Below are 27,888 nucleotides of genomic sequence, written 5' to 3'. Positions count from 1 at the left end.
CTTGATTCCCCTGTGTATCTTTCTTAGATATTATTCTTCCCTCAGCCTGAGGGGTAAGTGAAATTGATAGTAAGCAATTTAAGTGTTCGCAAAAGGTTCAGCTTAACCCCACCCTAAGAGGTTGGAGTTTAAGATCCATTTGAAAAAACTTTTTTTTTTTTGGTGAGAGTTATACTAAAAGTACATTTTTTTGGTACAAAAACCTTTTTCACTCCAGAAAGATCTTCGAGCCTAAAGATAATTTATCATTATCCTCTGTCATTTAAAAGCATTGTCAAGTGCCAAGCTTCTCTGGCTGCTTGACAAAGCATACAGTTCAGAGTCATGCTAGGCTATCCCATCTTCCTTATAAATTTTATGCCACCAATAAATGTGACTATGAAATCTTAGAACTTCCAACTCTAAATGTAAGTCTTTTCCAAGACAAGACTGCATGTAGTGTACTGAGGCTTTGGCTTACTACACAGAAGGAGGCAGTGGATAGCTAGTCCAAAGACTCACCTGAACCCAGCCAGTGTTTACTGATGGTTTGGTAAATGCCAGCCTTGATGCTGGGAACTGGAGTCATTCAAAAAGAGTCATGACCCATGACCCCAATCTAAAGGAAGACCCAAGAGAAGTGCTTTGTTTGGTTTTCAAATAAATAGGGTTTGATTATTTTTTCACCTTTATAACTGACATAAAATAAAATTCACCAATTTTAAATGTTCAGTATCATAAATCTCAACAGATAGATAGATAAATACAGATGGAGTTAACCTATATAGGAAAAGAATCTGAAAAGGAACAGATATATGTATATGTATAACTGATTTACTTTGCTGTACACCTGAAACTAACACAACTTTATAAGTCAACTATATCCAATAAATTTAAAATATATGTGTGTATGTATATATGCGTATATATACAGAGTGAGTATAGAGTGAGTTCTGTATCCACCACCATAGAAGATACAGAACGTTATTATCAGCCCAAAAAGTTACCTCATGTCCCTTTGCAGTAATAAATGGAATTGATTTTTAAAGTGCGTAAATATTTTAAGTCACAAGAAAAAAAAAGGTATAAGGTTATTTAACCAAATGGACCCTCCCCAAACCAAAACTGAGATTATAAATAAAGGCAAGTCATGAATTCAACATTCCCACTGGAGAGCAACTGCATGCTGCTTAATTTTATGCTCTAGAGCAGATGGCATTGAAACCACTGCTTAAAATGATCTTTAATTCCCAGTCACCCAGGGCAGTGTAAAGAAATGTCTTTCCACACTGGTAGAATTCACCAGTGATCAAAATTACCTGCCAAAAGCCAACAAGTGCCAAGTCAGTGGAAAGACTGAGAAGACGATACGGGACACCCTTAACAGTGACTCTGGGAGTTCCCTTCATGGTTCATCAGTAATGAACCCAACTAGGATCCATGAGGATGCAGGTTCGATCCCTGGCCTCTCTCAGTGGGTTAAGGATCCAGCATTGCCTTGAGCTGTTGTGTAGGTTGTGGATGTGGCTTGGATCTTGTGTTGCTGTGGCTGTGGTGTAGGCCAGCGGCTACAGCTCCAATTCAACTGCTAGGCTAGGAACTTCCATGTGCCACAGGTGCAGCCCTAAAAAGCAAAAAAAAAAAAAAAAAAAAAAAAAGACTAGGTCTTTCTATAAACAAAACCAAAGAGTGGAAAAAAGTCCTTGCAAAGAGCAGGCCAGAGAAAGCTGATTTATCAAAATGGTCTGTCTTTGAGTTCACATGGAAGAATGATGACGACTATATATTTTGGAACTCAGGTCACTCGATGCTCATCCAAAATTGTTTTTCTGACCAACACAGACAGGAGAAACCCAAGATGGCTTATCCGGCATCTCCAAAACTATTGCAGCTTCTAGTCTTAAATATTACCAATTTATTCCTCTCACTTTAGCTAATTAATTTATAAGGGTCTTCTACTAAACGTAGGTATGAAATCACTTTCTCATCTGATATCATATCTTAGAAATTCTGACATGCAGGCTTGAATCACTGCTAGCATCCTTTCCAGGAGGTAAACACAAAAAGCACAGAAGAAGGCAATGCTAGGTATTCTCTGCATGTCCTAGAAAGAAATCCACTTCTCACTCTACTTAGCAGAGCAAGGAATAAAGAAACCTGAGCTTCAGCTGAAGCTGTGGTGAGTCTGAGTTATTAACTAGGAAATAACTGCTATGTTGTTACTTCCTTTTACCTCATTTTATTGTTATAATCAATACTCACATAACATTAGAAAAATCCAACTCACTACAAACTTACCTAAATATAAATGAAAACCATAAGTCAGGCACAGTTTTATTATATCCTTCTTATCCTTCAGATACTTTTTTTGTACCACCTGGTGATGGCATCGACAAATTTATTTTGTACAAAATTCAAAAGAAGCTTGTTTTTAGTTCATGGTAGTTAACTTTTAGAATTATGTGATTAGATCTGTGGAGTTCTAGTTATGTATTCTCCCAATAAAAAGTATCCAAAAGGAGAAAAAAATCTCATTCATTCATTTAAGTGTTTACTAAGAACCTACCCATGCCTTTGGGGGGATCACAAGACATTAGGAAACAGACAAGTACATGTGTTCAATGACTATGACAACTGTGATAAAGGGATCTCAGAAGAGCAAGTCCCACCATTTGGGGTGGAGGAACATGACATTAAAGGAGTACTTACTAAGAAGGTCATGCTGACTCAGTATTGTAAGAACAGGAAGAACTAAGTGGGGCGTAGGATGGGACAAAGGGAACACATTTCAAGGAAAGAGAGCAGGAGATGTAAAGGCCCATCAGTGTGAGAGGCCATCAAATTTAGGAAACAGTAAGCAACACAATACAACTAAGAGGGCATGATAAAATTGTCGGCAAGCGTGACATGGTCATTATTCAGAGATTATGCATGTTTTAGCATCAGGACATGGGATCTCATGCTGCAGCCTTTTGAAGCCACCAAGACATTGTAAGCAAGGGAAGGAGATGCATGGCTTTCTGCCCTAGAACAATCGACCTTGGGCATGGTCCTGATGATGGAATGAAGAAGAAGAGGTCTGGGGCTAAGGAGACCAGTTCACTAACTATTGCACTAGTCCAAGCAAAAGGTTATGAGAACCTGTACTAGGAAAATAAAAATAGGGATGGAGAGGAAAGAATCACTCAGGAAATATTTAAGTGATTTTACATGACTAATGGTGCACTGGGAATGAGGGAGAAGTGGAAGTCCACGATTATGACAGGTGATTCACTCAGATAATAAACATGAAAAAGAACCATTTTTAGGGAAAAATCAAAAAAGTTGCTATTCACACATATTAAATTTGATTTGTCTATGGCAAAGTTGTCTATTAACAGCAATTTGAATATAGAACTTAGGGGTAAGTTTTTGTCTGAGGAAGAAAAGATGAAAATTAGAAGTGCCTAAAATGAACAAGGGTCTAATATTCAGAATATACAATAAACTCATGCAAATACACCAAAAATGGTGGGAGAACCCTAAAGAGAAAAACAGGTCAAGGACAGGAACAGACAGCTAATAAAAGGAAACCCCCAAATCTCTCAAGCATCTGAAGATATGCTTATTAGTAACATGACAAATGAAAGTTTAGTACAGCAATGGTATGTCACTCTCTATCTATTCCACTGGGAGAAAATTAGAAAGCTAGACAATAAAATATTGGCCTGGGTTTGAAGATGCAAGAACTGGTGGGGGAAGCAAACTAGGAAAGCCATTTAAGAGTACAATCTTACATAGGATTTGGTCAAATTAAGTATATACACTGCCTCTGCCCCAACAATTTTGCTCTTGGATACACATGTTAATGAAATCCTCCCACAAACCCCAAGGGGGCTACTGAGCATCATTCATTGCTGCAGGAGATAAGAGGCAGCCTAAGGGTTTGGTGCTAAGGGGACAAAGGTGACATGTGAATGCACATCATGCTACCATGCAGCAGCAAGAAGAAACACACTAGATGTACACGTAGCCACTGAGAGGATCTTAATACAGTGGAAAAAAATAAGAAACCAAATGATCTAGTATACAGTACTAGTCACAATCATTTAAAATACATGCAAATAAACCAACTACACTCAAACAAAAGGAAACAATAAACACATCTGTGGTTGTCTATGGGGGGAAGACAGTCAAAGAAAAGAGAAACATTAATTTTTTAATAATATGACAAATTATAGTATTTAATAATAATATTTAATAATATTGGACAAATTATGAAAGGATTGTTCAGTGATAAGTATGATTAACTCAACTTGCTAGATCTGAAGTCCAAATAACTGATGAGAGGATAAGACTGAGAGAAGAGGAGGTAGAGATTACCAAAAGGACTGGCCATTGTGTTGGTCGTGCTGGTTATTCTTCATCTGCTCCTCTTCTACCCCAGAGTCCCCATCTCATTCAGTGCCCATCTCTGCCCTGTTCACTTCCCTACAAAGCTGAGCTCCACAGCTTGCCCTCTGGCTTCCAGTTGGTCTTGGCCACTAGGAGGCATCAGCAGCAGACTGCAGATTTTGGAAGGTGGTAACAAAGGGAAGCTAAGGTATTTGTACCTCCCCAATAAGTTCAGTCCCCGGCAACTCCAGACCTTGCCAGACCATGGTTACCCTGATCCCACCCTTGACCCTTGAGTCATGTGAGAATTAATAGCTTTCTGATATTGTGAGTCCTTAAGTGCCTCTCCATCAGGGGGGCTTCTTAATTTGGAGGGTTTCCTTTGTAATCTTTACCCATACTTCTGTGGACCAGGTTATTAACTTACTAAATTCTTTATAGCAAATCCTTTTGAGGGTGCCATCTCTTTTCTTCCTTCACCCTGACTTAAAAAGCTATGGAGAGAGTTCCCGTTGTGGCACAGCAGAAACGAACCCACCTAGTAACCATGAGGATGCGGGTTCGATCCCTGGCCTTGCTCATTGGATTAAGGATCTGGCGTTGCCGTGAGCTGTGGTGTAGGCCACAGACATAGCTCTGATCCTGTGTTGCTGTGGCTGTAGTGTAGGCCAACAGCTGCAGCTCCTATCTGACCCCTAGCCTGGGAACCTCCATATGCCATGGGTGTGACCCCAAAAAGCTACACTTGAACATAGTTATCATTTTAAGTCCTATCATTCTATTGCTCAAGGGATGTATGAGAGACTGGACAAGCACATATTAGCTCACAACACTATCTCTTCCATTACTGCTATACAATCTTGACTGAGCTTGGAGACAAAAATAGCACAGATCTAAAGGACGCAACAAGGACCAAGGTTATCATACATCAGTAGATACTTGCCTATGTGCAGGATTAACACTCTCTTCATTCCAATGACCAGCTGAATAAATTCAAGATAAAGCTACAGTACATATTTCAGATTGGGGACTGGCAACAAATAGTTGCAGACCACACCCTGAAAAATAAGTATTTTCCCATATGTCATGGGTCATTTCAGCATCAAAGCCAGGTCCAGCCTCATGTTTCTGATGTTTGGTCCTACCTGTAACCTCCTCAAAAAGTCCTTTCCTGGATACCTTATCTAAGCAGGATGCACCACACCTGCCAAATATTCCTATACCAAGGTCATTTCCCCTAACATGTGTTACAACTTATGTTTCTATATTTTTTCTTTATTTATAATTTATTTTCTCCATTAGACTGTAAGTTCCATCAGGGAAAAGGACAGTTGTCTAGGACCTAGAAGGCCTTTAATAAGTATTTATTGAGTGAATAAATGGTGAACAACAGGAGTGACACAAAATGCAAAAAGAGAGGAGAGCACTAACTCCCTTCACCATGATGTTTATGGGTGGTGGACCTTATGTGGCCTCCCTTGAGTCAAAACACACTCTTCAGATCTGGCTCCCTTGCAGGGTATAGAAGGATGCTAGCCTTGTCGGAGGCTCTAAACATCTGTAATGAGGAGAGCTCAAGGCTGCGTGTGTTTGCTTTGTTTCACACAGCATTCAGCACAGTCCCAAGCACAGACGGGTGCTTCATAAATATTACTGAAGGATGATGACACAGAGGATTATTTAATACCTCCTCATGGGGCGGAGACAGAACTTGGGGCGACATTACACTTTGAATGTGCTTTACTTCTCAAATCATTTGAACCAAAATGATTTCAGCAACACAGATTCATCTGCAACCACAAATCAGACACATTCAGAATGACAAAGCCCCAAAGGAATGCCATTTTCAAGGCTGAAACAGTATTATTCAGGGGAAAATGGAATCCTTGTTTTAGTGATACTGCAAGAGTAGAAATTGAAGATACTGAATATCTTCCCTTGGGAACAACAACTATCTGTGAACAATGGAAGTTTGTCTAAGTCATAAGCTTCAAGGGTGCAGGGGCTCCTTATTCTGGAATCCCAGAAGTTAGGGCAAGCATATCATTTAATGTGGCTCAGCCACTCAATCATCATTCTTCCATGGCCTGGCATTTACGGGCACATTCCTGTGATTTTATCAATTAAAAAAATAACCTCTATGGGAAACCACTGTCAAGATAAAATGATGAGGTTGCATTTATTTTACTAAGAAGAAAGAAGCGTATAAAGTGTCCATCATGCAAATCCACCTGGGACTCCACAAGAGGTCAAACACCCAAAACAAATCACCACGTCAGAGCCCCACAGGATTCTGAATCCCAACCAGCAAGCATGAATAATCCTTTTAAATGGTCACTTACATATCAGAACAGGTCCTTTGTGAAATTTCTAAGCAAGGCCTCTGGTTTCTGACTGAAACAGAGATTTATTGGGAGTGGGAAGGATAAAGTGAAATCAAGAACTACTGGGAAATTTCCACCAGAAAAGAGGACAAATGGTTTTTGTTGTCAGAATGAAACCAGCTTCTCCTGGCCAGGGTTTGGAAAGCCATGACTACCCCACAGGAGAGTTGAGCAATAGTCTCAACTGGTTTCTCAGGGACCATCCCGATCAAGTTGTAGTTACTGGGAAGATGTAACAGTTTCAAATCCTGGGCCATTCCTACTAGCTGGGTAGGCTTACGCAAGTCACTTGACCTCTCTGATAACTGGTTCAGCATCTTTAATATGTTGAGAGTAAGACCTACCCAGTTACCTTATCAAATCTTTGCAAAGACGAAGTTGAGTTAAAATTTTTTTTTTTTTATTATTTTCCCACTGTACAGCAAGGGGGTCAGGTTATCCTTACATGTATACATTGCAATTACAGTTTTTCCCCCACCCTTTCTTCTGTTGCAACATGAGTATCTAGACATAGTTCTCAATGCTATTCAGCGGGATCTCCTTGTAAATCTATTCTAGGTTGTGTCTGATAAGCCCAAGCTCCCGATCCCTCCCACTCCCTCCCCCTCCCATCAGGCAGCCACAAGTCTCTTCTCCAAGTCCATGATTTTCTTTTCTGAGGAGATGTTCATTTGTGCTGGATATTAGATTCCAGTTATAAGTGATATCATATGGTATTTGTCTTTGTCTGTCTGGCTCATTTCACTCAGGATGAGATTCTCTAGTTCCATCCATGTTGCTGCAAATGGCATGATGTCATCCTTTTTTATGGCTGAGTAGTATTCCATTGTGTATATATACACCACATCTTCCGAATCCAATCATCTGTCGATGGACATTTGGGTTGTTTCCATGTCCTGGCTATTGTGAATAGTGCTGCAATGAACATGCGGGTGCATGTGTCTCTTTTAAGTAGAGCTTTGTCCAGATAGATGCCCAAGAGTGGGATTGCAGGGTCATATGGAAGTTCTATGTATAGATTTCTAAGGTATCTCCAAACTGTTCTCCATAGTGGCTGTACCAGTTTACATTCCCACCAACAGTGCAGGAGGGTTCCCTTTTCTCCACAGCCCCTCCAGCACTTGTTATTTGTGGATTTATGAATGATGGCCATTCTGACTGGTGTGAGGTGGTATCTCATGGTAGTTTTGATTTGCATTTCTCTTATAATCAGGGATGTTGAGCATTTTTTCATGTGTTTGCTGGCCATCTGTATATCTTCTTTGGAGAAATGTCTATTCAGGTCTTTTGCCCATTTTTCCATTGATCGATTGGTTTTTTTGCTGTTGAATTGTATAAGTTGCTTATATATTCTAGAGATTAAGCCCTTGTCAGTTGCATCATTTGAAACTGTTTTCTCCCATTCTGTAAGTTGTCTTTTTGTTTTCTTTTGGGTTTCCTTTGCTGTGCAAAAGCTTTTCAGTTTGATGAGGTCCCATGGGTTTATTTTTGCTCTAATTTCTATTGCTTTGGGAGACTGACCTGAGAAAATAGTCATGATGTTGATGTCAGAGAGTGTTTTGCCTATGTTTTCTTCTAGGAGTTTGATGGTGTCCTGTCATATATTTAAGTCTTTCAGCCATTTGGAGTTTATTTTTGTGCATGGTGTGAGGGTGTGTTCTCGTTTCATTGCTTTGCATACAGCTGTCCAGGTTTCCCAGCAATGCTTGCCGAATAGACTTTCCTTTTCCCATTTTATGTTCTTGCCTCCCTTGTCAAAAATTAATTGACCATAGGTGTCAGGGTTTATTTCCGGATTCTCTATTCTGTTCCATTGGTCTGTCTGTCTGTTTTGGTACCAGTACCACACTGTTTTGATGACTGTGGCTTTGTAGTATTTCTTGAAGTCTGGGAGAGTTATGCCTCCTGCTTGGTTTTTGTTTCTCAGGATTGCTTTGGCGATTCTGGGTCTTTTGTGGTTCCATATAAATGTTTGGATTGTCTGTTCTAGTTCTGTGAAAAATGTCATGGGTAATTTGATAGGGATTGCACTGAATCTGTAGATTGCTTTGGGTAGTATGGCCATTTTTACAATATTGATTTTTCCAATCCAGGAACATGGAATATCTTTCCATTTCTTTACATCTTTGATTTCTTTGATTAAGGTTTTATAGTTCTCGGCATATAGGTCCTTTACCTCTTTGGTCAGGTGTATTCCGAGGTATTTGATTTTGTGTGGTACAATTTTAAAAGGTATCGTATTTTTGTATTCCTTTTCTAATGTTTCATTGCTGGTATACAGAAATGCAACTGACTTCTGAATGTTAATCTTATATCCTGCCACTTTGCTGAATTTATTAATCAGTTCAAGGAGTTTTGGGGTTGAGTCCTTAGGGTTTTCTAGGTATAGAATCATGTCATCTGCATACAGTGACAGTTTGATCTCTTCTCTTCCTATTTGGATGCCTTTTATTTCTTTTGTTTGTCTAATTGCTGTGGCTAAGACTTCCAAAACGATGTTGAAGAGCAGTGGTGAGAGTGGGCATCCCTGTCTTGTTCTGAGTTAAAATTTTTGAAAATTCTTTCTAATTTATAAGATTCTGTATAAGTAGGTGTTATTAAATATGCTCCCACAATATTAAATAACTTACATAACACTCAGGATCCTTTATGACTCTGGACCATAAGAAATGGTCTAGAATGACCTTTTCTAGAGATGGTCTGATTTTTGCTTCGCTTTTTTTTTTTTTTGGAAAGGAAAGAAAGGCAAAGAGGGAAAATGCCATCATACATCCAAGTCTTTGATGCTATTAATAAGGCAAAACTTTTAAACTGAGGTTGGTTCATTATCATGGACCTTAATATCAATATCACCTGAGGGCAAAGTAACCTAGGGAACATCCAAAAGGCATGTAATTCATCTCCCCACTGGTGGAAGAATAAGAGATCAATTTACAGAAATCAGTTATATTCCTCATTACTAGCAGCAAACAACTGGAAAATTAAATCTATAAAACTATTCCATTTACAAGAGCATCAAAATATATAAAATATTCATGATTAAATTTAACAAGAATTGGAGTTCCTATCATGGCGCAGTGGTTAACAAATCTGACTAGGAACCATGAGGTTGCAAGTTCGATCCCTGGCCTTACTCAATGGGTTAAGGATCTGGTGTTGCCATGGGCTGTGGTGTACGTTGCAGATGCGGCTCTGATCCCGTGTTGCTGTGGTTGTGGCATAGGCCAGCAGCTACAGCTCTGATTAGACCCCTAGCCTGGGAACCTCCATATGCCAAGGGTGTGGCCCTAGAAAAGACCCCCACCCCCCAAAAAAGTAAATTTAACAAGAATTGTGTAAAGTGTCCACACTAAACTACAAAGCATATGTAAGAGAAATAAACCTACAATGGATATAAGAGAAGTTAAAGGAAACATCATCAACTGAGATATATATCACATGCATGGAGTAGAAATCTCAATATTACTAAAATGCAACGCTTTCAAAATTGCTCTATGGAGTCAATATAATCTCAATCAAAATTTCACCAGGTTCTGGTAGACAAGTTGATTCTAAAATGTATGTAGAGGAGATGGGATTAAGATGGCAGAATAGAACGACTGGAGCTCAACTTGTCTCCTAAAAATGACAAAATTCACAACTAAAGACTGAGCATTCTTCACCCAAATGGACCAGAAACCTTAAAAAAGATATCCTACTCCAGAAGAAAAAGAGGAGGACACATCAAGAGGTAGGAGGAGCAATTTCACGATATAAACAACCCCATACCTCCTGGGTGGGAAGACCCACAGACTGTAAACTAACTGGTTCACAGAGACTCACCTACAGGAGTGAGAGGTCTGAACCCCACATCAAACTCTCATGTGTGGGGATCTGGTTCGGGGAAAAAGAGCCCCTGGAGAATCTGGCATTAAAGGCCAGTGGGGCTTGTGCACAGGAGCTCCATGGGACTGGGGGAAATGGAGACCCCATTCTTAAAAGGCACACACAGACTTTCACATGCACTGAGTCCCAGGGCAAAGCAAAGTCTCCATGGGAATCTGGGTCAAACCTGACTGCAGTTCTTGGAGGACATCCTGGGAAAACAGGGGTGAATGTGGCTTGTTGTGAGGGAGGGACATTGAAAGCAAAGCTCTCAGGAATATTCAGCAGCATGCCTTTCTCTGGAGGTGGCCATTTTGGGAAAATCTGGCCACTCCCCCTCAGTCAGCTGCTGAGAAGCCCCAGGGCAAACAACAATCCAGGTGGGATCACAGCCCTGCCCCTCAGTAAACAGGCTACCTAAAGACCCCTCAGGCACACACAGCTGCTTCTAATCCCATCCAGAGACTAAATCTCACCCACCAGAGGGATTAGAATCAGCTCCACCTACCAGTGGGCAGGCATCAGCCCCTCCCATCAGGAAGCCTACAGCAAGCCCCCATACCGACTTCAGCCACAGGGGGGGCAGACACCAGAAGTAAGAAAGGCTACAATACTATTATGTGTAAAAAGCTCACCACACCAAAAACCTATAAAAACGAAAAGACAGAGGACCATAACTCAGATGAGGGAGAAAGGAAAAACCCCAGAAAAACAGCTAAGCAAGGAGGAGATTCTTAGCCTCTAGGAAAAAGACTTTAGACTGTTGATGCTGAAGATGATGCAAGATATTGGAAATAAACTGGAGGCAAAGATGGATAACTCACAGGAAATACTGAGCAAAGAGATACAAGATATAAAACTTAAACAAGAAGAGATGTAAAATACAATAAATAACTGAAATCAAAAATTCACTAGAAGCAGCTAACAGCAGAATACAGGAGGCAGAAGAACGAATAAGCGAGGTGGAGGACAGATTAGTGGAAATTACGGATGCAGAACAGAAAAGAGAAAAAAGATTGAAAACAAATGAAGAGGAATTCCCGTTGTGGCGCAGTGGTTAACGAATCTGACTAGGAACCATGAGGTTGCGGGTTCAGTCCCTGCCCTTGCTCAGTGGGTTAACGATCCGGTATTGCTGTGAGCTGTGGAGTAGGTTGCAGATGCGGCTCGGATCCCACGTTGCTGTGGCTCTGGTGTAGGCCAGTGGCTACAGCTCTGATTCGACCCCTAGCCTGGGAACCTCCATATGCCATGGGAGCGGCTCAAGAAAAGGCAAAAAGACAAAAAAAAAAAAAGAATGAAAAGAGTCTCAGAGAACTCTGGGACAATGTTAAATGCACCAACATCTGTATTACAGGGGTGCCAGAAGGAGAAGAGAGAGAGAAGGGGACAGAAAAAATATTCCAAGAGATAATAGCCGAAACTTCCCTAACATGGGAAAGGAATCACTCACTCAAATCCAGCAAGCACAATGAGTACCATATAAAATAAACCCAAGGAGGAACACCCCAAGACACATATTAATCAAACTGACCAAAATTAAAGACAAAGAGAAAATATTGAAAGCAGCCAGGGAAAAGAAACAAATAACATACAAGGGAACCCCTATAAGGTTATCGGCAGATTTTTCAGCAGAAACTCTGCAGGCCAGAAGGGAGTGGCATGATATACTTAACGTGATGAAAGGAAAAAACCTCCAACCAAGATTACTCTACCCAGCAAGGCTCTCATTCAAATTTGAGGAGAAATCAAAACCTTCACAGATAAGCAAAAGATGAGAGAATTCAGCAACACTAAACCAGCCTTACAACAAATACTAACGGAAATTCTATAGGCAGAAAAGAACAAGAGAAGAAGGAAAGAAAAAAGGCAGCAGAAACAAATCCAAAGTAATTAATAAAATGGCAAAGAGAACATACATATCAATAATTACTTTAAATGTGAATGGACTAAATGCCCCAACCAAAAGACATAGACTGGCTGAATGGATACAAAAAACAAGACCCATATATATGCTGTCTTCAAGAGACCTACTTCACTTCTAGGGACACATACAAATTGAAAGTGAGAGGATGGAAGAAAATATTTCATGCAAATGGGAATCAAAAGAAAACTGCAGTAGCAATACACATATCAGACAAAATAGACTTTAAAATGAAGAATATTTTAAGGGACAAAGAAGGACATTACATAATGATCAAAAGATCAATCCAAGAGGATGATGTAGCAATTTTAAATATCTACGCACCCAACGTAGGTTCACCACAATTATAAGGCAACTGCTAACAACCTTAAAAGAAGAAGTCGACAATAACACAATCATAGTGGGGGACTTTAACACCTCACTTACAGCAATGGACAGATCAACCAGACAGAAAAGCAATAAGGAAACAGAGGCCCTGAATGAAGCATTAAACCAGATGGACTTAAGAGATATTTATAGGACATTCCATCCAAAAGCAACAGAATACACATTCTTCTCAAGTGCACATGGAACATTCTCTAAGATTGATCATATCCTGGGATACAAACCCAACCTTGGTAACTTTAAGAAAATCTAAATCATAGTAAGCATCTTTTCTGAAAACACTATTCAACTGGACATCAACAGGAAAAAATCTGCAGAAAACACAAACACGTGGAGACTAAACAACATACTACTAAACAACAAACAGACCACTGAAGAAATCAAAGAGGAAATTAAAAAATACCTAGAAGTAAATGACAACAAAGATACCACACTCCAAAACCTATGGGATGCAGCAAAAGCCATTCTAAGAGCAAAGCTTATAGCAATACAAGCCCACCTCAGGAAACAAGAAAAAGCTCAAATAAACAAGCTAACTTTACATCTAAAGCAGCTCGAGAGAGAAGAACAGACAAGACCTAAAGTTAGTAGAGGAAAGAAATCATAAAGATCTGAGCAGAAATCAATGAAATAGAAACAAAGAAAACCATAGAAAAGATCAATGAAACGAAAAGCTGGTTCTTTGAAAAGATCAACAAAATTGATAAACCCCTAGCCAGACTTATCAAGCAAAAAAGAGAGAAGACTCAAATCAATAAAATTAGAAATGAAAAAGGAGGAATAACAATGGACATCACAGAAATGCAAAGGATCATAAGAGACTACTATATGCAACTATATGCCAATAAAATGGAAAACCTAGAAGAAATGGACAAATTCTTAGAAAAGTACAATCTTCCAAGACTAAACCAAGATGAAATAGAAAAGATGAATGGACCCGTCACAAGAATACTGAAATTGAAACTGTGATTAAAAAACTTCCAAGAAACAAAAGTCCAGGACCAGAGGGCTTCACAGGCAAATTCTATCAAACATTTAGAGAAGAGCTAACACCTCTCCTTCTGAAACTATTTCAAAAAACTGCAGAGGAAGGGATACTCCCAAACATATTCTATGAGGCCACCATCACCCTGGTACCAAAACCAGACAAAGATCCCACAAAAAAAGAAAACTACAGCCCAATGTCACAGATGAACATCGATGCAAAAATCCTCAACAAAATATGAGCAAACCACATCCAACAATACATTAAAAGGATTGTACATCATGATCAAGTGGGATTTATCCCAGGGATGCAAGGATTCTTCAATATCCACAAATCCATCAGTGTGATACACCACATTAACAAACTGAATAAAAACCATAGACGCGGAAAAGCCTTTGACAAAATCCAACACCCATTTCTGATAAAAACCCTTCAGAAAGTGGGCATGATGGGAACCTACCTCAACATGATAAAGGCCATATACGGCAAACCCACAGCAAACATCATTCTCAATGGTGAAAAGCTGAAAGAATTCCTGCTGAGATCAGGAACAAGACAAGGATGTCCACTCTCACCACTGCTCTTCAACATAGTTCCGGAGGTCCTAGCCACAGCAATCAGAGAAGTAAAAGAAATAAAAGGAATCCAAATTGGAAAGGAAGAAGTAAAACTATCACTATTTGCAGATGACATGATACTATACCTAGAGAATCCTAAAAACTTTACCAGAAAACTGTTAGAGCTCATCCACGAATTTGACAAAGTCGCAGGATACAAAATCAACACACAGAAATTGACAACATTTCTATACACTAACAATGAAAGAGTAGAAAAGGAAATTAGGGCAGCAATCCTGTTTACCATCACATCCAAAAGAATAAAATACCTAGGAGTAAACCTACCTAAAGAGACAAAAGACCTGTACTCTGAAAACTACAAGCCACTGATGAACCAAATCAAAGACGACACAAATAGATGGAAAGATATACCATGCTCATGGATTGGAAAAGTCAATCTTATCAAAATGACTATACTACCCAAGGCAATCTACAGATTCAAGGCAATCCCCATCAAAGTACCAAGGACATTTTTCACAGAACTTGAACAAAATATGTTAAAGTTTGTTTGGAAGCACAAAAGACCCAGAATAGCCAAAGACATCCTGAAGAAGAAAACTGGAGCTGGAGGAATCGGGCGCCCAGACTTCAGAATATACTATAAAGCAACAATCATCAAAACCATGTGGTACTGGCACAAAGACAGAAATATAGATCAGTCAAACAGGATAGAAAGCCCAGAATTAAACCCACACACCTACAGCCAACTACTCTATGACAAAAGAGGCAAGGATATACAATGGAGAAAGGACAGCTTGTTCAATAAGTGGTGCTGGGAAAACTGGACAGCCACATGGAAAAGGATGAAATGAGAACACTTCCTAACACCATACGCAAAAATAAACTCCAAATGGATTAAAGGCCTAGATAGAAGACCAGACACTATCAAACTCCTAGAGGAAAACATAGGCCAAACACTCTCTGACATAAACGACAGCCACATCTTCTCAGATCCACCTATCAGAGGATTGACAATAAAAACAAAAATAAACAAATGGGACCTAATCAAACTGAAAGGTTTCTGCACAGCAAAGGAAACCCGAAACAAAACAAAAAGACAACCCACAGAATGGGAGAAAATCTTTGCAAGTGATTCAACTGGCAAGGGATTCATCTCCAAAATTTATAAACACCTTCTGCAGCTCCATACCAAAGAAACAATCAACCCCATCAGAAAATGGGCAGAAGATCTAAACAGACACTTCTCCAAAGAAGACACACAGATGGCTGAGAAACACATGAAAAGATGTTCAGCATCACTCATCCTTAGAGAGATGCAAATCAAAACCACGATGCCATACCACCTTACACCAGCCACAATGGCCATCATCCAAAAGTCTACAAACAATAAGTGCTGGAGAGGGTGTGGAGAAAAAGGAACCCTAGTACACTGTTGGTGGGAATGTAAATTGGTGCAACCACTGTAGAAAGCAGTATGTAGATGCCTCAGAAAACTAAACATAGAACTACCATTTGACCCAGCAATCCCACTCCTGGGCATCTCTCCAGAGAAAACCATGACTCGCAAAGACACATGTACTCTGATCTTCATTGCAGCACTGTTTACAATAGCCAAGACATGGAAACAACCTAAATGTCCATCGACGGAGGAGTGGATCAAGAAGATGTGGTACATATACACAATGGAATTAGCCATTAAAATGAATGAAATACCAGCATTTTTAGCAACATGGATGGACCTAGAAACTATCATGCTAAGTGAAGCCAGCCATACAATGAGACACCAACATCAAATGCTTTCACTGATGTGTGGAATCTGAAAAAAGGACAGACTGAACTTCTTTGCAGAACAGATGCTGACTCACAGACATTGAAAAACTTATGGTCTCCGGAGGAGACAGTTTGGGGGGTAGGGGGATGTGCTTGGGCTGTGGGATCAGATTGTTATGATCATTATGCAACTACAGATGTGATAAAAAAAGAAAAGAAAATGTTTTTAGAAAGACAAAAGATCTAAGATACACATTTTTTTCAATGTGGACAAAAGAGTTGAGGGTGTCACCTGATTTAAATATTTACTTTAAAACTTCAATAATGGAGATAGTGTAATATTGGCAAAAGGACAGACAAATGGATCAGTGGAAGAGAAGGTAGACTCTTGAAACAGACCCACATATACATGCTCAACTTATTTTTAACAAACCCACAAAGGGAAAATAAATCCTTTTCAATTACAAACGGTTGTGGGGGAAAAGTGAACCTTGACGCCTGCCTTATACCCCACACAAAAATTAATTCACAATCATCATAGTGTTAAATGTAATAAATAAAAACTATAATGATTCTATAAGAGAACATAGGGAAAACATCCTTTTGATGTTTGGGTAAACAAAGATTTCCTATGGAGAACAAAAAAAAAGTCTATATTAATTATGTAAGAAATCAAAATTTTAAAGTTATGCTCTTCTGAAAACGACAGTGACAGGAGGGAGAAATATCTGTGATATGTTTCACAAGAGATTTATTATCTAGAGACTATAAAGAACTTCTATAAATCAGTAAGACAAGCATTTTTTAATTGAGAAAATACAATTTGAATATGTCCTTAAACAAAAAAAGTTCACAAAGGGACAATAAGCACATGAAAACGAGCCCAACATCACTAGTTATTAGGATGAAGCAAATCTAAACCAAAATGAAATAATATTTTGTTCTCATCAGAATGGTTAAAATAAAAGACTGATGACACCACATGTTAATGAGAATATGAAGCAACTAGGACTCTCAAACATTGCAAAATAAGAGTGTGAGATGGAGAATAAGTTGGGAGTTGTAAAATTAAACATACATCTACCCTACAATCAGCATTCTATTAGACAATAACCCTAGAGAAAAGTAAATGTGTCTAAAAAAAAAACATGCTTATAATGGCGTGATTCATAGCAGCTAACAAATGGAAACAACCTGAATGTTCATAAATAGGAGACTGGGAAAATAAATTATGAATATTCATACCCTGGTATACCACACAGCAACAAAGGAGAATGAACTAGTAATGCACGCAGTGGATGTGGATGAATCAAAAATACACATTAAGTGAAAAAAAAAAAAACAGTAACAAACGAGTACCTGGTACATGATTCTATTTACGTGCAGTTCAAGAACAGGTAAAACCGAAATATGGCAGAAGAAACTATGACAATGGTTTGCCTAAGGGGCATTAGAAGGAGGACAGGGGAACTTTTGGGGGTTATAGGAATGTTCTATGGCTTATTCTGGGGGGTTCTTTTACAGACGTATACATTTTTCAAAACTCATTAAACTGTACCCTTAAGATTATGATTACAGTACATATAAAATTTACTTCAGGAATGACCGAATGACTAGTAACATGATGAAGAAACAACTATACAAATCCAGAAGGTGGGATTCTGCAGGACACCTGGTCAGGTCTCTTCAAAAATCAATGTCATTAAGTAAAGATAAAAGGATTCTGTGAGATTATAAAAGCCTTAAAGGATGGACCTAACAACCAGATGCCCTGAAAGGTGTTGAATAGGATGCTGCTTTGGGCAAAACATCCATTAAAAGCATTCTGAGGACACTTGGAGGCAATTTGAATATAATCTTGGTTTTAGATGACATAAATATATTAATATGAAGGTAGAGATTGCTGGTGAAAAAGAAAAGCAAGTTACAAAGCAGTATGTACTTTCAGATCTCTTTTTGGTTTTCTAAAAAAGCAAATATATATTATACATATTATATATCATATTATGTAGATTATATATGATTTACAACAGTATATATTTTACATGTATAGAAAGAGATCCAAAGGAAAAATATATTTATGGATTAATATAAGTAACTTAGGAAGAGAGAGATGATATTTACAGTTTCCTTTTTTGTTTTCTTTTTTTTTTTTCAAATTTACCTCAATCTCTCTTTTTTTAATTTATTGAAGTATAGTTGATGTACAATGTTGTGATAATTTCTGCTGTATTACAAAGTGATTCAGTTATATATGTACACACATTCACTCTTTTTCAGATCATTTTCCCATATATGTTATCACAGAATATTGGGTAAAGTTCCCTGTGCTATAAGCAGATCCCTGTTGGCCAGTCATTCCATATACCACATTGTACATAACTTTCCACCATAACAAATACTGCCTCCACAATAATATGTGTGGCTTGAAAATCTTAGACTCTGAAATTCATGTTTATAAGACAAGGTAAAAGATGGATGTGTAGGACAAGCAGAAAGAAACCTCAGAATGTCTTATCTACTAAGTGAATCTCCTACTGGGCATTTTCCATGCGTCTCTTCTTTCATTCTCACAACAAACCTATAATGTGTCATTTGTTTTTACAGAAGTAATGATGATACACGTTAGCATTTTAACATAATATGATCCACCTTAAGACTTATGTTCTTTCTAGCTCATGTGCTTAGTAAGTTTTCCTACGAAGTATTTACTATGAACCAGACATATTCTGTTAAACGTTTCATAAGAATCACCTCATTCCTACCTCATAACAATCCCCGTAAGAATGATACTATGATCATCTTCATTCAAAAGATAAGAAAAGAGGTGTAGAAACCAAGTAAGTCTTTCAAGTTCCAAAGAGTAAAGAAGTAGTAGAACCAAGAATCAAGTTCAGAACACCTGATCCTTCACCCTCCTACCAGTACATGCTGCCGTATCTGTAAGTTCCCAGGCTTTCAACAAGTTCCCAGTGGAGTAGGGGAGAAGGAGTGACAGCTGCCAGCACAGGAGACACGGGCATCAGAGGCCTACCATGAAGCTGATCATGGTGACCACCGTGCTTACCTGTCCAGGGCTGTGCTGGTGGGCATGCTCCTCCCAAACCCTCGGACGCCCATCTGACGGAAATACGGAATGCAAGAGAGGTTGGCGGCAATGATGGCCAGGGAGTCGGAAGGGCTCACAAAGAAGCCGTTTTGGCCTAGGATCATGTAACGGTCCTGTGGGAAGGAATGTGTGAAAATGTTCAGACCAAGGCATCTGCCACTAGCAGCCCAGTGCCATCATCATCACAAGCCACTTTACTGCCACCCACACATTTACACAACTTGAATGAGGCCGAAGAGGGCATGGGAAACCAAAATCCCTGAATATTGTAGGGCCCAGGAACCTGATACAATGAGGAATATGTCCCACTGGTCAAAGTAGAGATGACTTTCTCAGGCTTCAGTAGCCTCTATATTCTTTTTTGTTTGTTTGTTTCTTTGCTTTTTATCTTTTTAGGGCTGCAACCATGGCAGTTGGAGGTTCCCAGGACAGGGGCTGAATCAGAGCTATAGCCGTTGGCCTACACCACAGCCACAGCAACGTGGGATCCAAGCTGTGTCTGCAATCTACACCACAGCTTGTGGCAATGCCGGATCCTTAACCCACTGAGCGAGCCCAGGGATCGAACCTGCATCTTCATGGATGCTAGTCAGATTCATTTCTGCTGAGCCACAGCAGGAACTCCAAGTCTCTATATTCTTAATTCATACTTTCCTCCAAACTTAATGGAGATTATTGTTAAAATAGGTGATTCCTTACATAGTGATCTCAACAAAACCAGCCATAAGGAAAGATTGCCTAATTTTTTTAAAAAAGAAATAACCTCTTTATAACATCATGTTTACTAGGGAAAAGAAAAGTAATGGCTATTTAATTGCAATACTTAGGCATTAAACAGAAGGGCAGATGCAGAGCCAGTTGGGTTCCTATGCCCAGAGGTATTCATTAATTCTCTGGTTTCCAGCACTTGGCTCATTACCTAGTAAAAGAATCAGCAGGTAGAAAACTTTCCTACTTACCCCATCAGCATCAAAGGCAGCTCCAAATCCATATTCCCCTCCTTTCATAGCTTCCAGAAGGGTTGTTGCATATGTCAGGTTGGGGTCAGGATGCTGGCCCCCAAAATCTTCCAGGGGAACACAGTTGATTGCAGAATTGGCTGGGGCTCCCAGCTCATCACACAGGACTTTTCTCACATAGGGTCCCATAACTGAAAAAAAAAAAAAAAAAAAAAAGGTGCACAGCAATGTGAGACCTTTTCAGAACCCCCAAGGGTGTTTTTTGTTTTGCTACAAGAGAGGCTACTTAAGAGCACGGGGTCGGGGGAAGATACATTCTACATGTTTACATGTTTTTTCAAGGCAGTGAGAAGAGTAATATTTACTTCAACTACTACTCACTAACCATCTACTATGTGGCAGTAACTATTAGACTCGGAGAAGTTGTATTCAACAATCCAATTACAGGAAATTTTTCTCTGAAACTTTTCTAAAATGTTGCCAGAAAGAAATTCACTACCTAATAATGATTCATTGTCTGTTACTTTCTATGTATTAAAAGCTTTAGCTAAATATATGCAAAAGCACTTAAAGGCTCTAGTGATGTATTCTGTCTCTACAATTGTTTTAACTCTGCCAAGTGTATAATTAAGCACTGTAAACCACTGAAGCATGTAAAACTAAGCCCATTTTACAAAATAAAAATGCTAAGCAGTTGTGTTTTCCAATTCAACAGACATTCACGGAGTGCCGAACATGGAACACCCACGTGAGGAGTGGAGCACATCTAGGGACAAAAAGCACCCCATTCCTCCATTGCTGGGCTCTCAATCTAGTAGTGGGATGAGTCAAATCAAGAGGTGAGTGACTGCAATGTATATTCATGAACTAATGAGATCCAATAGCTTGACAGAGGAAATGGCCATAGGTAAGGTTTCAAGAAGGAGGCAGCATTTCTGGGAGGACTTGGAAGAATAGAAATTTGGCAAGAGTGAAGATGCAATCCAAATGGAGAGAATATTGTGAGCAAGGGAATGGAGCCTGAGGTAGAAACATACAGCATGTTTGGGGAGCACTATGTAATCCTGTTGGCTGAAATCGATGGAAGTACTGCTTTCCTTTTTTTCCCCCACTAACACAAACATCAAATAGTGAACATCTTGTGATTTTGCCTGCCCAGCACCCTTTTCCCCTTCTTCTGGTAGCAGCTTTTTGGCTTTCCTCTGGAGAATGAGTCCTTTTCCTATCTCAGGTCATGTGATCTGGGTGTGGCTAAATCCCATCTCCCCCAAGGCTGGGGAGGTAACCTAGGTCTGCTGATTCATATTCCCCACCCCTCAATCAGAACAACTGATTCAGAAATGAACACATAGTACAAGGTAGGCAATGACGCTCAAATCCAGAAACACTACTCAAGCTATTTAGAAAGAAAAGCTATCTTCCCTCCAGTCCAGATAATGCCAAGGCAAGAAACAGAAAGATCTTTCTTTCTGGGGAATATAATAACCTAATAGGAAAGAAAAAATAGCCCAGCCGAAAGAACTAAAGTAAAGCTTTTGGAAGATAAGTTCCACATGTAAGCTCAGAGATGCCAACAAAATTTTTAGCCCCTCACTCTCAAATGTGCTAGACAGCCAAGGACCACCAAACTTTTGAGGAATGCATTTAACAGGAGACCAAAACAAACAGAGTGAAGAGCAGCCTAGAGGAAACAGAAACTACACAGGGAGAAGAAATATTTTTATGTATATATCAGTCATATCCTAAGAGAGATCAACAAGATATGGCAGAATGGCTAAAATTGAAAAGACTGACAACACCAAGTGTTGATGAGTTCACAGAGAAACTGGAGCCTTCATATTCTGCTGGTAGTGAAATGATAGAGCCACTTTGGAAAACAGTTTGGCAGTTTATTAAGTTAGACAAACACATTATATGACACAGAAATCCCACTCCTACATATTTATCCACAACAGAGGAAGTTCTGTGTCCCTGCAAAGACTTGTTCCCAAATGTTTACAGCAGCTTTGTTTTGTAGTAGCCCAAATCTAGAAATAACCCTTGTGAATAGATAAACAGATGGAATACTACTCAGTAGTAATAAGAAATAACTATTAATACATACAATACCATGAATACATCTCTAAAATGTTATGCTAAATGAAAGAAGCCTGAAGAAAAAGCTACATATTGTGTGCTTTGATTTATATAGCTTTCTAGAAAAGGAAAAAACTATGGGGACAAAAGGCAGATGAGTGATTGCCAGGGACCAGGGGAAGGAGGTGGGTTATGACCACAAAGGGTCACAAAAAAGACTTATTAAGGTCAGGGAAATACTCCATATCTTGATTGTCAGAGTGGCTACATCACTATATATGTTTGTCAAACCTTGTCAAACTGTACTGACAAGGTATCAATTTTATAGCATATAAATTATCCCTCAGTGAACCTGACTTATTTTTAACAGATATGGACATGAATAGGAAGCTATTTTTAAAAACAGACTATGTGTAAAACAAAAAATAAATTTTGGGAAATTAAAAATGTGATAGTAGAACTGAAAAACTTAATGGAAGGACTTGGAGATAAAATTGAGGAAACCTCCCAGAAAGTAGCCCAAAACAAAGAGAAGGAAAATGGGTGGTGGGAGGAAAGAATAGGATGATTAAAGGATCAGTCCAAGAGGGCCAATATCTAAACAATAGCCACTCTAGAAAGAAAGGAAAGAGAAAAATAATAAAAGAAATCATCCAAGAAGTAATTCAAGAAAATTTCCCATAATTAAAGGATACAAGTTTCCAGATTAAAAGGACCCTCCAGGTGCACAATAGAAGAAATCAGCCCCACGCCAAGACTCAACTTTGTGGAAGGAAGGAATACTGAAGATTGTTCAAAGGCCCTAAAAGCCTCCAAAAAAGAAAGGTTTCGTATCATGGATTAAAAATTGGAACAGCATCAAATTTCTCAGGTTCAGTATGAATAGCCATAAGACAATGGAGCAATGCCCTCAAACTTCTGAAGGAAAATAATACCAACCTAGACTTCTATACACAGATAAATAGCAATTAAGAGTTATCATAGAAAGGAAGCATTTTCAGCTACCTAGTGACTCAAAACATATAAGCTTTCTCTCACAAAGTTCCTGAGGAACATGCCCCTCCAAAATGTAGGAGTAATTCAAAGGGAAAAAAAGGGGGAAGACTGAGGATCCAGAAATATGAGAGTCAAGATAAGAAAAGGATAAAGGGAATTACCAGATGACAATCAGTGGAGATTCCAGGACAATAGCAGCTCAGAAAGCAATCAGTACAGAGCAGAGGAGATCCCAGGTCTCCAGGAAAACAAGTGAGAGAAGATTTTGACACTGGGAGAGTATGAGGGTTAATAATGGTAAATAGACTTTAAAACTAAACAATGGGAGTTCCCGTCGTGGCGCAGTGGTTAACGAATCCGACTAGGAACCATGAGGTTGCGGGTTCGGTCCCTGCCCTTGCTCAGTGGGTTAACGATCCGGCGTTGCCGTGAGCTGTGGTGTAGGTCGCAGACGTGGCTCGGATCCCGCGTTGCTGTGGCTCTGGCGTAGGCTGGTGGCTACAGCTCCGATTGGACCCCTAGCCTGGGAACCTCCATATGCCGCGGGAGCGGCCCAAGAAATAGCAACAACAACAACAACAACAACAACAAAGACAAAAGACAAAAAAAAAAAAAATAATAAATAAATAAATAAATAAAACTAAACAATGACTTTCAAAAGGTTGAAGAAGAAGGAACACTCCCAAAGACATTCTATGATGCCACCATCACCCTCATTCCAAAACCAGACAGAGATACCACCAAAAAAGAAAATTATCACCCAATATCATTGACGAATATAGATGCAAAAATTCTCAACAAAATCTTAGCCAACCGAATCCAACAACATACCAAAAAAATTATACACCATGACCAGGCTGGGTTCATCCCAGGTTTACAAGGATGGTTCAACATACGCAAATCAATCAACATCATACACCACATTAACAACAAAAAAAAAAAAGTCAAAAATCATATGATCATCTCAATAGACGCAGGAAAAGCATTTGACAAAGTCCAACATCCATTCATGATCAAGACCCTCGCCAAAGTGGGTATAGAGGGAACATTCCTGAACATAATCAAAGCCATTTATGATAAACCCACAGCAAATATAATACTCAATGGGGAAAAACTGAAAGCCTTCTCACTCAAATCTGGAACAAGACAGGGATGCCCACTCTCACCACTGCTCTTCAACATCGTTTTGGAAGTCCTGGCCACAGCAATTAGACAAACAAAAGATATAAAAGGCATCCATATAGGAAGAGAAGAGATAAAACTGTCACTGTATGCAGATGACATGATACTATACATAGAAAACCCTAAGGACTCAACCCCAAAACTACTTGAACTGATTAATAAATTCAGCAAAGTGGCAGGATATAAGATTAACATTCAGAAGTCAGTTGCATTTCTGTATACCAGCAATGAAACATTAGAAAAGGAATACAAAAATACGATACCTTTTAAAATTGCACCTCACAAAATCAAATACCTCGGAATACACCTGACCAAAGAGGTAAAGGACCTATATGCCGAGAACTATAAAACTTTAATCAAAGAAATCAAAGATGTAAAGAAATGGAAAGATATTCCATGTTCCTGGATTGGAAAAATCAATATTGTGAAAATGGCCATCCTACCCAAAGCAATCTACAGATTCAGTGCAATCCCTATCAAATTACCCATGACATTTTTCACAGAACTAGAACAAACAATCCAAACATTTATATCAAACCACAAAAGACCCAGAATCGCCAAAGCAATCCTGAGAAACAAAAACCAAGCAGGAGGCATAACTCTCCCAGACTTCAAGAAATACTACAAAGCCACAGTCATCAAAACAGTGTGGTACTGGTATCAAAACAGACAGACAAACCAATGGAACAGAATAGAGAATCCGGAAATAAACCCTGACACCTATGGTCAATTAATCTTTGACAAGGGAGGCAAGAACATAAAATGGGAAAAGGAAAGTCTATTCGGCAAGCATTGCTGGGAAACCTGGACAGCTGCATGCAAAGCAATGAAACTAGAACACACCCTCACACCATGCACAAAAATAAACTCCAAATGGCTGAAAGACTTAAATGTACGACAGGACACCATCAAACTCCTAGAAGAAAACATAGGCAAAACACTCTCTGACATCAACATCATGAATATTTTCTCAGGTCAGTCTCCCAAAGCAATAGAAATTAGAGCAAAAATAAACCCATGGGACCTCATCAAACTGAAAAGCTTTTGCACAGCAAAGGAAACCCAAAAGAAAACAAAAAGACAACTTACAGAATGGGAGAAAATAGTTTCAAATGATGCAACTGACAAGGGCTTAATCTCTAGAATATATAAACAACTTATACAACCCAACAGCAAAAAAGCCAATCAATCAATGGAAAAATGGGCAAAAGACCTGAATAGACATTTCTCCAAAGAAGATATACAGATGGCCAGCAAACACATGAAAAAATGCTCAACATCGCTGATTATAAGAGAAATGCAAATCAAAACTACCATGAGATACCACCTCACACCAGTCAGAATGGCCATCATTCATAAATCCACAAATAACAAGTGCTGGAGGGGCTGTGGAGAAAAGGGAACCCTCCTGCACTGCTGGTGGGAATGTAAACTGGTACAGCCACTATGGAGAACAGTTTGGAGATACCTTAGAAATCTATACATAGAACTTCCATATGACCCTGCAATCCCACTCTTGGGCATCTATCCGGACAAAGCTCTACTTAAAAGAGACACATGCACCCGCATGTTCATTGCAGCACTATTCACAATAGCCAGGACATGGAAACAATCCAAATGTCCATCGACAGATGATTGGATTCGGAAGAGGTGGTGTATATATACACAATGGAATACTACTCAGCCATAAAAAAGAATGACATCATGCCATTTGCAGCAACATGGATGGAACTAGAGAATCTCATCCTGAGTGAAATGAGCCAGACAGACAAAGACAAATACCATATGATATCACTTATAACTGGAATCTAATATCCAGCACAAATGAACATCCCCTCAGAAAAGAAAATCATGGACTTGGAGAAAAGACTTGTGGATGCCTGATGGGAGAGGGAGGGAATGGGAGGGAACAGGAGCTTGGGCTTATCAGACACAACTTAGAATAGATTTACAAGGAGATCCTGCTGAATAGCATTGAGAACTTTGTCTAGATACTCATGTTGCAACATAACAAAGGGTGGGGAAAAAATGTAATTGTAATGTATACATGTAGGATAACTTGATCACCTTGCTGTACAGTGGGGAAAAAATAAAGAAAAAAAAAACTAAACAATGAGGAAACAAGACAATTAGTAATTCCAAAGAAGAAAAAAGTTGTGCTGTCAGGAAAATGTAATAGTATTTTGCATGGCTCTGCACTGTTATGATAGTGTAGACACTGGATACTGATCTTATAAAATGATGATATAACTAGTTTAAGGAAGTGTGCTTTCAGGATTTAGTGAGTGGAGAGGGTGAAAAAAGTGACAACCTCATCTTCCATAGTATGAAGTCAGTGATTCCCCAAACTGAAAAATCAACAAGGAGTCATATATTCATAGCATTTAGTAACATGGAGATAAATACTTTTTTAAAAACCCACTAAAAGAGGTGTTTTTTTTTTTTAATGTTGCCTCTGAAAAGTAGAAAATTGGGAAAAGTGTTGGGAATGGATTTTTCCTAATATACTTTGATCTACTTGACTTTTTAAATTATGTACCTGTACTGTGATCAATAAAATTCCTAAATGCCCATCAATAGATGAATGGATTAAGATGTGGTACATACATACAATGGAACACTACTCAGCCATGAAAAAGAACAAAATAATGCCATTTGCAACAATATGGATACAACTAAGATTCTCATACTAAGTGAAATAAGAGAGAAAGAGAAGGACAAATACCATATGATATCATATATATGTGGATCTAAAATATGGCACAAATGAACCTATCTATAAAACAGAAACAGACTCATGGACATAGAGGACACACTGGTGGTTCCAAGTGGGACGGAGGGATGGAGTGGGATGGACAGGGAGTTTGGAGTTGGTAGATACAAACTGTTTCATTTAGAATGAATAAGCAATGAGGTCCTACTATACAGCATGGGGAACTATATATAGTCTCTTGGGACAGAACATGATAGAAGATGAGCAAAAGAATGTATATATATGTGTGTATGACTGGGTCACTTTGCTGTACAGCAGAAATTCATACAACACTGTAAATCAACTATACCCTAATAAAAATAAAATTTAAAAAAATTCCCCAAGAATTTTTTTAATAACTACAGTTTTGTTATCTTCCCTCCACACCCAAACAGGCATAGCCTCAAAATCATTTGTTGAAACTTTGTTTTCATTCGCATCAAAAGAAATTAGAACCCTGAAGTTTTCCAGAGCATCTCAAATATCTGAACATGTATGTGTATATCTACAAATCCAACCTTCCCTGTAATCCCAGAAACCCAACACACATCGAGGTCTTCTTAACCATCTCT

The 27,888-nt window shown here is 39.0% G+C and overlaps 1 protein-coding gene across 4 annotated transcripts in view; it reads right to left on the bottom strand.

Moving 5' to 3' along the window:
- The window catches only part of PGM5 (phosphoglucomutase 5), a 203,367-nt gene that overhangs the window by 143,172 nt on the left and 32,307 nt on the right, over window positions 1–27,888 (bottom strand). For all 4 annotated transcript variants that reach the window (XR_014822672.1, XM_003121933.7, XM_084987596.1 and 1 more), the window contains exons 5-6: window positions 20,311–20,501; window positions 19,310–19,464 (exon numbers count right to left, since the gene is read on the bottom strand). Coding sequence is in view for 3 of the 4 variants with exons in the window: in XM_003121933.7 (XP_003121981.4) it covers window positions 19,310–19,464; window positions 20,311–20,501 (346 nt within the window). In the remaining variant the exon portion in view is untranslated. The remainder of the gene's footprint in view (window positions 1–19,309; window positions 19,465–20,310; window positions 20,502–27,888) is intronic.

Source organism: Sus scrofa, chromosome 1 (genome assembly GCF_054392235.1).
Source record: "Sus scrofa isolate SSC_HxYL_T2T_F1_AM1 chromosome 1, Sscrofa_HxYL_maternal_Yorkshire_Landrace_v2.0, whole genome shotgun sequence".
Classification (NCBI taxonomy): domain Eukaryota; kingdom Metazoa; phylum Chordata; class Mammalia; order Artiodactyla; family Suidae; genus Sus; species Sus scrofa.
The sequence above is the reverse complement of the archived record's forward strand: the minus strand, read 5'-3'. Positions and strand labels throughout refer to the sequence as shown.